Here is a 14,340-nt window from a genome sequence, read left to right as displayed (position 1 = left end):
GCTCCTTGGCTAAGCAGCGCTGGAAGAACCGTCCCTGGAGCAGGGCTGGGGTGGCAGATCCTGGCAGAGCTCCGGTGTCCAGATGACCCTGCTCTTTCCTGCTCCATGAGCCCACAGCAAGCTCACCCCACATGCACGGGATGATTGATAGCGGGGGCAGGATCACCTGGGGACAGCAAGGACAAGGCGCGCTGAGCCCTAGCACGGGCAGAAGATGCTCCATGGAGCTGCCTGGACACAAGCGCCCACCTTGCTGCTCGCAGGAGCTCGCGGGGTGGCCGAAGGGAAGGATCACCGGAGCCGGGGCAGGACTAGGAGGCGGCGGAGCGGCTCACTGCAGTCCTCGCTGCTTCTCCCCACCGCCCTCTGCTCCGGAGTCACGGAACGGCGGGGAAGGACGGAGCGCGGTCCCCGCGCCAGGGCGGACGCAGAGGGGAGCCGGCGGAGCCACGAGCGCCCGCTCCGCACCGCGGTGCGGGAGGTGCTGAGGAAGCGGCGCCGCGTTCCCGGCGCGGCTGTCCCAGCACAACCCCGCGGCGCGGAGCCGCCGCGCGCCCTGCGCGCGCTCTGCCCGGAGCCTGCCAAATAGTTTGCACGTTAAAAAAGCAGCTTCGGGGCCAAAAGAAAGGAGGCCTCAGCGAGCGGTGCTGGCGCTCGCGCTATCGCTGATGAGGGAGCAGGAAGGGCCGAGGCTCCGCGGAGCACCGAGGAGTCCCTGAGCTTTAGGAGGGGACGTGGCCACGTTCCGTGGGTTGTTACAGCCCCCAGCCACAGGCACGAACCGCAGCGGGTCCCCTCTGCCAAACCCGTCTCCGCAATCGCTCCGGGCGAGCGGGGGCCAACGGCTCCCGCGGCTGCTTCCTCTCCTCCCGGCTCTCCGCTGGGCGCAGCGGGATTCGGCTCCTGGAAAGGCGGCTCGTGAAGCGAGTCCCCACGGGATCACGGCTCGCTGGTGGCGCCTGCGTGAGGCTCCGCGTGTCAGCACACAAACATACATACATAAATATAAAAAAAAAAACAATATATATTTTTATATATATACGTATGTATGTATGTTTTTAAAAAATCACCACGAATCCAGGGAGCGCAGCCAGCTTGCCGTGCTGCAAGCAGAAACACAAGCAACACTTCTTCCAATTACTGGGCCGAGGCACGCGAAGCCCAGGCACTTTCTTGCCCCCAGGCAGCCCGGGCGAGACGCGGCACCCTGCCAGCCCTGTAATATTGACTGCACCGAACAGAAAAGTCCAATTATGCAAATGCTGAAGCAGGTTCCCAAGAAGCAGCCAGCCTTAACACGCAGCCCTGCCCTGCAGTTACGGCTTGAAAGGCAATTTAAGAGGTTGTTTTGCACGTCAATCACTGCAAACGAGGAGACAGCCAGCTGCATTCGAGGCACGAGCCCTTCACCTCGGAGGCTCCCAGGAGTGCTGGGCCGGAGCCGGATCTCCGTGTCCGTGGGAATGCTGCGGCCGGAGCAGGAGGCAGGGAAGAGCAGGGCTGCCAGCGGCGCTCAGGTCTATACCTGGCTACTCCGGAGCCACCCGCGAGGCTCTCAAGCCACAGCTTTAACCCCTGACCATTGAAACTTCAGCAGAATCCAACGAAACCTGCTCCTGTACCAACTACAGGGCTCCTTCTCTCTAGTCCTTCTCCCTCCAGGCCGGCTGGAAGAGCCCAGTGCCCTGCCAGGCCCACGCAGGGCCTCCCAACAGGGTCTAGAGCATTCACCCGAGACGGGGCGCGGGACAGACCGTCCCGTTGGGATCCGACATTCCTGCTCCCGGGATCGGGCTGCGGCCGAGCAGACACGGCCGCTCCGCAGCGCGCAACAACACCAACCCCTGTCCTTACCCGGAGGGTCACGAGGGTTTCAGGAGCCAGGGGTGGGACACACACGTGTCCCCTGCCTGCTCTTTGCAAACCGTCTCCCAAGGAAGGAGGGAGGGGAAGGCAGGGAAAGACACAAACCCGGCCAGAAGTGTTTGCACAGTGCAACAACACGAACAATGCAAATATTTCAGCTTTTAAATATGTTTGGAATGACAGAGAGTGCCAACAGCTCTCTCTTTCCCAGAAATAGCTTTTAATCACTGCTGGCCTCGTGCAAAGCCGGCCCCTCTCCCTCCCCCATCCCGCAGAGCGTTTTATAATCAGATTTTTATCGGGCGCGAGTCAACAGCACGAGCAGGAGCGGGGCAGGTGGGCAGGGGGTCAGCACGGTGCAGGAGGAGCCTCCTGCACTGCAGGACTCGGTGTCCCGGTGCCACCGCGTCCTGGTGCCACCGTGTCCCAGTGTCCCGCTGCTCTCCACCACCCAAGAGCATCAGCCGCCTTGGGACTGCTGAGCACTGAGGAAGACTGCAAGGAGAGGTGACGAGGAAGGCTCTTGCCTGCAGGGGAAGGAGGACAAGGGCAGGGAGGATTTGGCCCCACTGAAATGCTTTGTTGCATTGAAGTCACTTCCACAGAACAGAATCCCGACGGATGGAAAAGCCCTTTGAGATCCGCGAGCTCCCAGCTGCAAGGGGACACGCACGGGCAGAGCCAACGTCCGCGGCTCCGCGTTACCGCAGCCGGTGCCGTCGGGCTATCGCCCCGCGGCCATAAACCACGGGGACACCCTGGGATGGAGCCGCCTCCTCCGCAGGGAGCCGGGAGGGACCCGCGCTCCGGTGAGGGGCGGCCGCGCTGAGCACGGCGCCGGCTCAGAGCTCATTCCTTTGTAATTAATTGTTTCTAAAGCTACATTAACAAACATCAACGCAGGCACCCCCAACTCTGATTTCCACTTCGCCACACATATTTCCCAGCCCCAGTGCTATCTTGTACAAGAAGGCCCCCTTCTCTGTCCTACTCCAGCTATTACCTCATAGCACAGTAAAAACACTAATGCAGACAGGCAAGCAATTAAAACCCTTCAGCAACGTAAAGCAGAAACCAAGCTCTAACAACACATGGCTTCTTAACAGCCTTTTTTCCAGCAATAGATGTCAGCTAGTTTACAAAAGAGGGAAGCGGCCTCATCCCTTTTGCAGAGGGGGAAACCAGAGAGGCAGGTGGTGGAAGGGACCGACCAGGGGAGCGGTGGAAGGGACCTACCCAGCGAGGAGCAGGTGGGATCGAGCTCCCGGTCTCCCGAGCTCCGGGTCTCCCACGTCTCCGTGCAGCCCCTACCTGGTGATGATCCGCCTCCCCGTAGGGTTATTCCTGCTGGAGCAGCAGTCTTCCCAGGGCCCCGAGCGCTCCTGACTCACATCCTATAGGAAGAGCAGCAAAGCACGGACGTGGTGGAAAACAAACGTCTCAGAAACGGGAGGAACGAGTGTGCGGAATCACAGCAGGGCTAAGATGACATGAAAGGAAAAGGGATGTGGGAGGAACAACCTCCCGCACTGGAGAGGAAGGTAATACGGTAAGGAAAGGTAATATGTTTTACCAGGCCAAGTGGGATTTAACTTTAAAGCTGCTGCTTCTGAAGGGCGCGCTGCCCAAACGCACGTCTGCTTTTTTTCCAGCTATAATGAGTTCATCTAGCAGCAATTACCTTCTCACAAATTAAACCTTAGAAAGTGTGACTGCAGCGAGCTGGAATGGGGTAAAGAGGTCCAGCTCCCCCCTACTGGGGAGCAAACGATAAGGAAGTGAATAAGAAAAACTAGAAGATAAGCAATTATCTTCCAGTGGTGCCCAACACAAAAGCTCTGTTTACCAGGCCAGGCTGTGTGAGTTACTTTACCCGTTCACAGCCCAGACGAGGGCCACCAGCAATGCCACAGGGCACGGGCGCCTGCTCTCCTCCCCATGCTCGTGGCACTGGGCAACCCTGATGCAGGCAGCAGTTCCAGGGATGTGCTGAACTCGCCACAGACCTGATCTGCATCTCGTTTGCGGTGGCCAAAGCAGCATCCGTTACTTGTCCCACCTGGGACAGCCGGGCTGCAGGAAGCAACACCCAGTACTTTTATTGTGGAGCTTGGGAGCTCCTGGCTGTGTGAGAATTGGTCTAAGGTGCAGGATGTGCGGAGCCTCGTGAAGGGCCGCGGAGCTGCTCAACAAGAACGGCCCGCGGCAGCATGGAGCAGGGCAAGGGATGACCCCGCGGCGAAGCGAGGGCCGGCGCGTCCCGCAGCGCGCGGCTCTCCCGGGGCGGCCCTGCCGGAGCACCGCGCGGCTCCGGGAACAGCGCGCCCGTCCCGCTCCACCCGGGAGAACCGGGATAACCTTGGAGAGCAGCAGGATGCCAAAGCAAAGGCGCCGCTGGAGCAGAAGTGACAGCGAGCATGGCGGGGACGGAGCTGAACGGGAACCAGCGAGCGGGAGGAGACGGCTCTGGACGCGTCGCTGCAGGAGGTCACCCCCGCCACGCACGAGGGCTGGCGACGGGCACAGAGCTCCCAGGAAGGCCTTTAGCAGCTCTTCGAGACGTGCATTTACACCAGCAGAGCCAGACGTCGCGCTCAGCTCCTCGGTGCAGACACAAACTTGGTGGTTTTACACATGTAAACGGCCCAAATTCACACGTGTCTGGATCTCGGGGCCAAGAGACCAGTGCCACTTCTCAAGGTTTCCTTCGGGCCATCACACCCACAAGAGGCCCTTCAAAGGCAGAGGCTGAGCCGCACACATCAGCTGCCAGCGCTTCGCCCTGACCTCAAGGCCCGCAGCAGTTTATAGACTTGGTTGAGAGCGCCTGCTCAAGGAGAAACCCAGAGAGCCTGCTATTAATCCCGCTTCCAAGGCTGCAGAGACACATCAACACCCGCCTCCCGCCGGGAAGAATGCTGGTCCCGTTCCCAAGGAACGGAGCTCCGAGCCCGGCTCCCGCCGCGGTCCGTCACGCTCTGCAAACGGCCCAGCTGCTTCCACGCAACCAGTTCCCCACTTAGGTTCCCACCAGTCAGGGACAGCATTTTTTTTTTCCTTCTTTCCAGACTCTGAAATTACAAATGGCTCCACTAAAAGCATAATCTTGTCCCGCTGAATTGCATCTCTCAGCTTTCTCTCTCTTTCATTAACAAATGTTTTAAGCCCCATAAAATGCACGCAATTCTTGGAAATGTGTCACAGACCAAGAAGCAAATGCAGGCCCTAACTCAGCAGCTAATGCCTCCAGAGTGCCCTCGCCTATTAGGAACAAATAGCTGAGACACTACACAGTTTTCTGGCGAGAGGCAGAGCAGGAGTGATGATGGAAACAACGCGCAGACAGAAAAGCTGCCCTGGTTTCCTCACGCTCTTTGGAGAGAGCTTTTTGGGGCTTGTTATATGGCCAACAGTTTATTTCCTGCCATGAGCAACCCAAGCCGGAGGCTCTGGAACGCTCTGCCCTGGTTCAGAGGCTGCCCTCGGTGTCAGGGAAAGCAGCCTCCAGGCTGGCCACGGTGTCACCTTCGAGATGAAACTTGTAGGGAGCAGCAAAGAAGGGAACAGGAATGGGCCACAGCACCTAGGGCAGCATCTTTTCCAGGGCAACACTAGCAAGAGCTAAAGGAGAGAGACACGACACATCCGCTGCATTTCTCACCGTCTCCAGGTTTGGTTCTTTGCAGCGAGCTGCTCTGTCCCTTCCCGAGCCAGCTCACTAACCAGGCAGGCACTGGCCATCCGCAATCCGCAATCACCGCAGCCCTTTTCTCCAGGAAATCCAGCCACTCGCCTCTTGAAAACTGAATGACTCTTGCTTTACCCCACTTAAAGCTAAATATCCTTCTCGCCGAGGGCGGGTTAGCACAATCTCATACAAGAACCACAAGTACCACTAGAAGAGAAGCCAGAATGTCCTGGCACTCCCGAGCAAGAGCGTGTCCTTGTCCCCGCGTGATTGCAAACCAGCTCCCACAGCAAGAGAGCAAAACACCCCCTTGCCCCTGGGGATGGCTGCCAACTTGCTGCTCACTGCAGAGATGTCTGGAGGGCTCTGAAGCCCAACCTGCAGCTGCATTAACCCCCTGTGCTCCCAGCTGTCCCCAGCCTGTTTGTCCAGCAGGACTTTCCTGACAACCAGAACTATTCCCAAACTCGAGGGGAAGCCGCACACGACCTACCCATGCAGGAAACCCACACACACAGGCACGTGAGCACAGGGGACGCTTCCATCACACCACATGAGAAAAGGGGACGCTTCCAGCTAAGCCATTTGCTTTGTTAAGCAGGACTAAGACAAGGGAGCTTTTCCTGGGGAAGATGACACTGCAGAGCCACCAGGAGGTCACCTGTACGCATGGACACCTTCCAACACCCCAAAGCACGTGGTTCCGTGCAGCGGGAACCACAAGCCACACGCATGTCCCCCGTGCCAAGGGGACCCCCAAACCTCCCCCGTTACCTTTGCGAGCTCCTCGGTGCCGCCCTGCTGGCTCTGGCTCAGGAGCGGCGAGTGCCGCAGCAGCGGGTCCGGCAGCAGCTCCAGGCGCGGCCTCTTCGTCTCCATGAACTCCAGGTCGGCCGGCTTGGCCAGGTCGGACAGGTAGGAGTGCGCCTCGCTCCGCAGGTGCAGCTCCTGCGACCTGCGCACACAGGAAGGAGACGTTAACGCGGGCGGCCCAGCTCTGCCCTCCTCTGCGCTAGGGCTGCTCAAAACGCTGCAAACCCGGCGAGCGGGACGGAGGTCTCCGATCCTGCCCGTTCCCCAGGGGGAGGCACCGAGGGCGAACGCTCCTCTGAGGCTGCAGAGACGGGATTTATTGGCACGAGATGGGGAAGAGCTGCCACCCCGGCCACCGGCAGCTCCCCGACCTGGTGGGTCAGAGGGACACTCGGTCCCGGGACGGCCTCTGCTCCCATCGGGTTCTAACATCCTGCACCTGCCCATACAATGCAGCTGGGGGGTTGTTCTTAAAAACGAGCACAAAACTTATTTTGTGGCTGGGTGTTTCCTACCAGGAGTCTCCTGAGGGAATTGTAAAGGGATCCTACAAAACACGTTGAACCTTTTACTGTGCTGGAGGATCAAGCTCTGCTGCAGCCGCTCCAAGGGTGTGTTTTTAACACCTCGGGCAGCTGTTCCTCTTAAAAACACATGCACAGGACAGTCCAAGCTTGGAGAAAAGCACGGGGTTTTTTTCCCTGCTTCCCACCCTGAACAAGCTTGTCCAAGCCCTCCCAAGCCGCACGGTGTGAGAATCCCCCCAGATACCAAACCCAAACCAACCAAAGGGCCTCTGAGCTGCGCGGCGCAACAGAGAGAAGGGAGGCAGCCCAAAGACGGGGAGGTCCCGTGCAGGGTCGGGCCCTGTCGGCCTCCTGGGATCACTGGCGTTAACCCTCACGCAGGGCTGGGAGGGGAGGCTGGAAGGGGAACGATCCGCAGGCACCTCCAGCGTCTCCCGCAGCTCCGGCTCCGCTGCAAAACTGAGCAACAACCAGCAACTGTTGAGCAGGGCAGGTGCTAAAATATTCCAACACCCAAGGCAGTGCTGCACCGCGGCAATTAAAACGCCGACATAGTCATTTATTTTTAAAGGCCCTATTAGGGAGAAGCTGCTAATTGACCCAGGACAGCTCTGAGAGCTCCGCAGTTGTCGGCGGCGCAACGTGAGCCGCGTATTCCGGCAAGGGCAGCGCTGCGCGTGACGCGGGCGGCCGCGGCGAGCCAGGCGCCGTGCTGGGGAAAGCAGCTGCTACGTTATGGGGTGCTATTCCATTTCCATTTCCACATCCACTGGAGCTTCCATTAAATTTATCCACTGGAATTTCCAGCCGCTCCCGCGATTGCTTTGCCCAGCATAACCCGCTCAGCCTGTCTTGGCTGCAAATAAACACACTCCTACGTGAGGCCTTCACACCTTTCCTCTTTACATCCACACCTGCAGCGAGCTCTTTGCAGCGCATTTTTATAGAGCAGTGACGTTGAGAAAATACTTTGCCAAAAAGAAAAAAAAATCTGTTGCATTCAGTTTGGGGTTTTGCTGCGTTTTCTAAATAATTCCCAGCTGTCTCGCCCGGGCATCAGGGCAAAAAACCCTTCTCCCCTTTGCAGCCAAGGGTTCAGCACCAGCAGCACCGCTCAGCGGGCTCCCGGAAAGCTCCCAGAAAGGGGACATTTTGTCTAAATTTTGCTCCCATCCACACAGAGCGTTCCCTACAACACAGGGCCAAGCACAACAGGGCGGAAAACTGGCTCTCTGTTCCTTGGAAGCAGAACCGAGGTGAAGTATCACCTTGGAGTAACTGTTTATTTCCTCTGGCTGAGGCGGTTCGGAGAGGGATTGTCTCCAAAAATAAGGATTGAGAAGACCCGTAACCCTCCAGTCCCCACAGATGCAGACAGACAAGAAAACGCTTTTGAGGGCAAGTACTAGAGACGAGCACGAGCGCTGCAGTGAATTATTTATAGCCCGTGCTAAGATTTGTCTGAGGTTTCAGCGACTCCTTTACATGATCTGCAGAGCAGGCGAGCGGGCAGCTGAGACTTGTCAGAAGGAGAAAGCAGAGGGTCTGCAGGAGCAAACCTGCCACCGGGCAGCTCCAAAGACACGGCCCGGGGGCAGCTGATGTTCCCTCTGTCACTGCGTCCTGATGTTCCCTCTGTCACCGCGTTGGCGGGGGACAGAAACGCCAGGGCCTGAGAGCAGAGGCCTGGGCAGGAGCGCTCGGGTGGCACAAGCTGAGGGTGCAGGACAGTCACCTGGGGCTGCTTCTTGCAAGGTGCCTCCTGCTTGGTGGGGAGCAGCTGCTGCACTGGACACTGGTATGTTTAAGAGCCCAACATGCAGGGCCTGAATTACTCACGGCCAGGACCACCAGAAGCTTGAAACAACTGCAAAACCCTCGTGGCAGTGGAGGGGCCCTGGGGCACTTCAGCAGGCCCCTTGCGTGCTCCCCAAAATCCCCTTTCCTGCCTCAAACTGCTGCAGGGCTGCACCCGGCAGAGCTATTCCAGGAGCTTCCACCCTCCATCCCAGCAAGGAGAAGCCTGTGTCTCCCCACGCTCCCATCCACCCGGGCACATGAGCCCGTCCCACCAAGCCCAGCGCCTCCAGCAGGTCCCTGTGCCCGCGCGGATGGACCTGATGCTGGTGGCACGAAGGGCACTCACGGGGCAGGATGTGACACGGAGCAACCATGCACCAGCGGCCGCCCTTCCCAGCCCTTGTCGGAGGGAAAGGAGAAAGAAAATCCCGCTTGCAGAACGTCATTTGAAGCCGCAGCGAGTGACGCTCACCGGGGACCTCACTCGCTCGCTCCCGAGGAAAGGGTCACCTTTGCAAACGGAAACTTAATTAAAGGCCATAAATAACAGCCGCTTGGCCGCGCCGTTAACTCTGCAACAGTTGGTGCCATTTGGCTGGGCGCAGATTAAGACCTAAAACTGCACGTTATATCCAAGAGCCGGAGCGCCGCGCCGGTGCTCCGCACGCTCCCCGGGCTCCTTAGGCAGCGGGATTAATCGCGGTGGATCCGCGCGGCAATCAGGCGCGCGCTCATGCCGTGCTGCACGCGGCTGTCCCGACGGCTGCAGAAACGCAGCAGCTGCTCAGCATTCCCCAAATATCCTGCTCCGGAGCCACGCGGGAGAGCTCTCCAAACTCGCAGTGCCTTCTAAGCAGATGGACTTCAGGAAAGAGCACGGTCTCGTGAACTGGTAAAATGATCCCCTAGGAAAATAATGACTCATCTTCTGCTGGAGAAGGGCAGAATAGACTGTGCACACACACACACACACACTGCGGATTACGGCCACCTCTTCCACCAGTGCGACCAAGAGCCATCCTAGCACCACGGTGGAGTCTGGCTCCATCACACACATGAAAGAGTCAAGAAACAGCTTTGATTCTCAGGAGCTCTGTCCCACCAGCACCTGCCACTGAACACTCAACCCAGTTATTCTCATTTCTTCTGCAGATCAAAATATACGTAGAAGAGAAAATTCTAATCCTTGTCCCCCTGCCAGGACATTCCTCTGCAAGAATTCCTGGGACGACTTGTACCAACAGCAGATCCTGAAATACTTCTATGTGCTCCTGCACTCCAGCTGGCACCGCCAAGCGAACAAGCTACGGGGAAGTCTGTGGATCCTTCCCAAAAAGAAAGATTGCTACCAAAAAAACCACCAAGGAAAGCAGCACATCCCTGCGAGGAAACCCGGGGCCAGCTTTCCCACAGCCTCTGGCCCGAGTGGTTCAAGTTCAAGATTCTGGAAGCGTCAGACGCAGCAAGTGGCACCAGACGCTGCTTCCTTGCAGAGCGTGGAAGGGCTCCCCTCGGCACTGCTGGATGTCAGGAAGCGGGAGAAGGGAAGGGAGGCTGGAAACCCTGGAATAACCGTGATCCCCGCTCTGCAGAGCCACACGCAGCCCGCGCTGCCTGCTCCCCATCCCCGTGGCGGGTCCCTGCCTTGCACGCAGTGTCTCTTCAGCACCGCTTGCTCCCTCCTCCGGTGCCCGTCACGCTGAGAGCTGCTGCCTCTGCTGGAGAAGCTGCCCCGGGGCTGGGAACGGAGCCAAGGCACTTGCAGATGCGCCCGGCAGGACCTGCAAAGGGACTCGGCTGCAGCCACCGTTTTTGCCACCCGCTTCGTCCCGGCTTCGCTCCTGCCCCCGGCAGAGCCCATCGTTCCGGCCCGGCCTGCTCCGGGAGCTCCAGCCCGCGGCCTCCCGCTCGCAGCCAACCGGGCCAAGCGCCCGGGCGCCCCGAGGGCTCCGGCCACGCGGGTCTCGCCCGCTGCCACCGCGGATTCTCCGAGCACGGAGAAGCAGAGCCCCCACGGGGCAGCTTTCCAGAACCGGGATGTGGAGCTGCGGGAAAACAGGGCCTGAGTTTGCAAGAGAGCCCAACCTGGTTTGAACAAGGTTAATAATTACACTGGGATGAAAAATTCCAGAGACACCCCCATCCTGCAGCCCCACATGCCCAACTGCTTCTAGTTGTTTTTTAAATACATCTATAACCTAGTATGCTAATTGAGCTAAACTTAGGGGGTATTTTTAGCCTTACTACTGAGTATATTTTTTGCGAAAGTTCAATTCTTCAGATGCTGCAGGGAAAAAGTGTGAAATGGAAAATTGAGGCTGTTTAAAAAGAAAGTTTCACTTTCTACCACACCTCAACTTAAACACCGCAGTTAAAAAGTGCTGACATACTCAAGGTAACTGCTTGGATGTGCGTCTGGACATGGCAACCCCAGCCTGCATCTACCCACATTCAAGCAATTAGCAACGGCCATAAAATCATTGCAGGGAGGGTTTGACACGTGCTGAGATGCTGGAGTGAGACGCTTGGATGACTGTCCTAGAGCCAGTTTGTGGTGCAGCCTGCACCAAGGTTTGCAAGCTGGTTTTCTGTTATTTGGAGGAACTAAGATACGTTTTTAAAATAGCACATTCAGAAACCTTAGTTTTACTGGAGAGCAGACCCGGTTCTCCATTTTGCCAACCGTAAGGAGGGTGTTCACAGCTCTGAAACAAAAGCAGGCGGGGACCCCGCTCGGCAGGAAGGGGGGACGATGGCACCAGGACACGAGGGAGCTGCCCCCGTTTCCAGCAAAACACCAGGTCGACAGCACGTGCACCCAGTGCCCCCCACAGCCCTTCTCTCCCCAGGGAATTACAATTTTAGAGAAACAGACTCATCTCTCACCAGCCACAAGCAACAGCTCAGTGGCTCTGCACTGCTTTTATTCTTAGCCTGACCAGGGAGGCGACTTATGCAAAGCTTTTTTTGACAATCTACTGCTCTAAGGTTCGTATTTTGCTTCCAGGCTATTTTTTTCCAAAACCACTAAGCATCAAATGCAGAAGAGAAACTGTGAACCGGAGAGAGAGCAGCGTTTTGTGACGAAACGGAGAGCGAGAGCGACGGCCTTTAAAGCACAGCAGCTCCTGTGGTTAATGCAGCTACTGCATTTCTAGCCACATGGCACTTGCCCGGGTCGCACACAAAACACCAACAGTCTCACACGGGAGAGAGGATCAGACAGGGAAAAACAAAAACAAAAACCCCAGAGAAAGTTGCAAGAGGAATGGAGAAAGAGAAACAGAAACGCCGAAAGCAGGGGGGGAAAGAGAGCAGCAAAAGAGGAAGTGGAGATGAAGGATGGAAACGACTGAAGGGAAGAGTGAGAACAGCTCAGGGGAGCTAAACCACCAGTGCAGCATCATTTTCCACCCTGCAGAAAGCCAGCGCCACCAGTTACGGGCACAGGAGCCTCACGGGAGGCTGGGGGGAAGGTCTTTAGTGTGATGGATGATCCAGGGAAGGGGCCAGCTGGCAAAGGTGTCACTCGCATTAGCACTACTGAGCTAGGACGGGCCCGGGGACAGAGCGTGACCTGCAGCAGTAACATAACAAAGCAGAGGTGCCCCAGAGCCCCCTTGGAGTCACCGTGCAGTGCCAGTGCTGGCCACAGCACCGAGGGTGCTAGGGACACGCGGGGGACCCGGCGACGGGACCTTTACCTCTCGTTGCCTGGCTGGAACTCGGAGAGCAGGGACGGCCTCCTCCGCTGCGGCTGCATGATGGACCCCGGCGGCAGGTGGGACGCGTAATCCCTGGAATGATGCTGGTACTCTAGGAGCGCCACATCCTGCGGGAGCAAACACAGGGACACGTCGGCACGCGGGCGGCGAGTCCCAACGGCTCCGGGAAGCAGCGCTGCTCCCGGGAAGCGCGGACGGGCTCCCCGCGGCCCCAGCCCGCCCGGGCGCTGCTCCCGGGGCTGCTCTCAGCCTCGATAATCAACACGGCCGTTCAGAAGGAAAAAAGAAGGGGATGAGAAATCACAGCGTTATCTTGACAGCGGCCCTTCAAACACAGCCCCCCTGGGCTGCGCTCGAGCAGCCTCCGAGGAGAGTTTGCTACTTATTATGTGCACGTCCCTTTTGTTCCTTGACCCTTGGAGAGTACAGTACGGTATGTTCCCGCTTTAATTAAATAAGAAGCCCTCCTGCTCTGTGCCACGGCTGCTTCCAGCAGCAGCGTTTCAGCAGCTACATTTCAATTGCGATGTTTTATTTGCAGATAGATACTTGACCAGAAAAGACGACTAATCATCTAATTAACCAAGACCTTGAGCAATGGCGTAGAAAGCCCGGTCACTGAATAGCCCTGGTAACACTGACAGATATTTACATTAGAAAGAGCCTCCTAGGAGCCTGTTTTGAACTGTTCTCACCTGGAATAATAAAGCTCCAACTCCTTTAAAAAATCGAAGACTGAAATCAGCAAATCAAATAATAAGTGCATGCAGTGAGGGTAGAGGAGATCTTAGCTATAAGAGATGCAACAGAAATTATTTGATCAGATGTGACGAAGACCGATATGGCGCAATACTATAGAGTAATTGAAAAAGTACCTAAATAAGATGAATTTGAGAGAGAAATAAAGGATTTGGGAGCTTAGATCGCAGCCGTTCCCCTGCAGAGCCCTTCTCCCAGGCTGGCGCTGGGCTCACGCGCTCCTGCACTGCATCCCCTGCGGACGGGGAGGAAACAGCAGGCAGTGTCAGAGCTCCACGGCCCCGGCTCTCGCAGGGCAGAACGGCATGTTTGCATAGTGGCTTTCTGGAAAGCCGGGAAGAAAAAGAGAAATCCGAAGCACTCTGTGCTGGGGAGCCAAGAAAAACACATCCCCTACCCCAAGCTCAACCTCGCTTGCACAAAAGCTGAAAAGAGCCAAATAGCGAAAGGAGAAGGAGGGGAATGGTGGTGTCTGCTGCCTGCTAGTCCTCTCTGTGCCTGGAATAGCACGGGATATTAATTCTTGGAAACAGGCTCATCCCTCCTCAACAGCAGGCAGTAGAGCAGTGCTATTCTTTGCTCTTTCTTGACTGAACTTGGCCTTGTTCGGCCTGTAGGAGCATAAGGGGGAGCTTGCAAGACACCTCCTCCACACAGGGTCACGGGCGATGCCACTCCTGACACCTGGACACAAATCAGACCCGTAAGGGCGGGGGACATGTCCCAATAGGCCCACAACTCGGACCGTCACCTTCCGTGGGCGAATGAACTGGAATTACCCGTCTGGGAGGCTGTGTCCTTGGAAGGAGGTTCCTGCGTGTGCTGAGAACACCCCTTTCCCCTGCCCGCGCTCACTCCAGTCCTGCCTTTTCCCTTTCCATCCCTCCTCAGAAAGCTCTTGCCGTAGCTCGGAGCTCCTCACGCAGCCCGTCGGGATGGTCAACGAGCACCATCTCCAGCTTTTCCAGACACGGCCCAACGCTTCCCGACCTGCTCCACTTTGCTCGCATTAACGTTTGGTTTTAGCAGAAGAAAACATAACTGGAAAAATCAGTAAGGGGGATGAAGTTAATGCCTTCTTCACTTGCTGACAGAAAATAACCTCCTCTGCTCAGCAGAAGGAAGAGGGAATATTTCCTAACCAAAACCAAAGCAAAACAAC

General features: G+C 57.1%; 1 protein-coding gene across 9 annotated transcripts in view; it reads right to left on the bottom strand.

The window, feature by feature from the left end:
• NCOR2 (nuclear receptor corepressor 2) overlaps positions 1-14,340 on the bottom strand; it is a 155,300-nt gene that overhangs the window by 118,310 nt on the left and 22,650 nt on the right. For all 9 annotated transcript variants that reach the window (XM_088532512.1, XM_088532511.1, XM_088532517.1 and 6 more), the window contains exons 3-4: positions 12,399-12,526; positions 6,329-6,509 (exon numbers count right to left, since the gene is read on the bottom strand). In XM_088532512.1, the coding sequence (XP_088388638.1) occupies positions 6,329-6,509; positions 12,399-12,526 (309 nt within the window). The remainder of the gene's footprint in view (positions 1-6,328; positions 6,510-12,398; positions 12,527-14,340) is intronic.

The sequence above is a fragment of the Tinamus guttatus genome, unplaced genomic scaffold (genome assembly GCF_059628265.1).
Source record: "Tinamus guttatus ecotype Peru unplaced genomic scaffold, ASM5962826v1 Tinamus_guttatus_pri_ptg000459l, whole genome shotgun sequence".
NCBI classification, from domain to species: Eukaryota; Metazoa; Chordata; class Aves; order Tinamiformes; family Tinamidae; genus Tinamus; species Tinamus guttatus.
The sequence above is the reverse complement of the archived record's forward strand: the minus strand, read 5'-3'. Positions and strand labels throughout refer to the sequence as shown.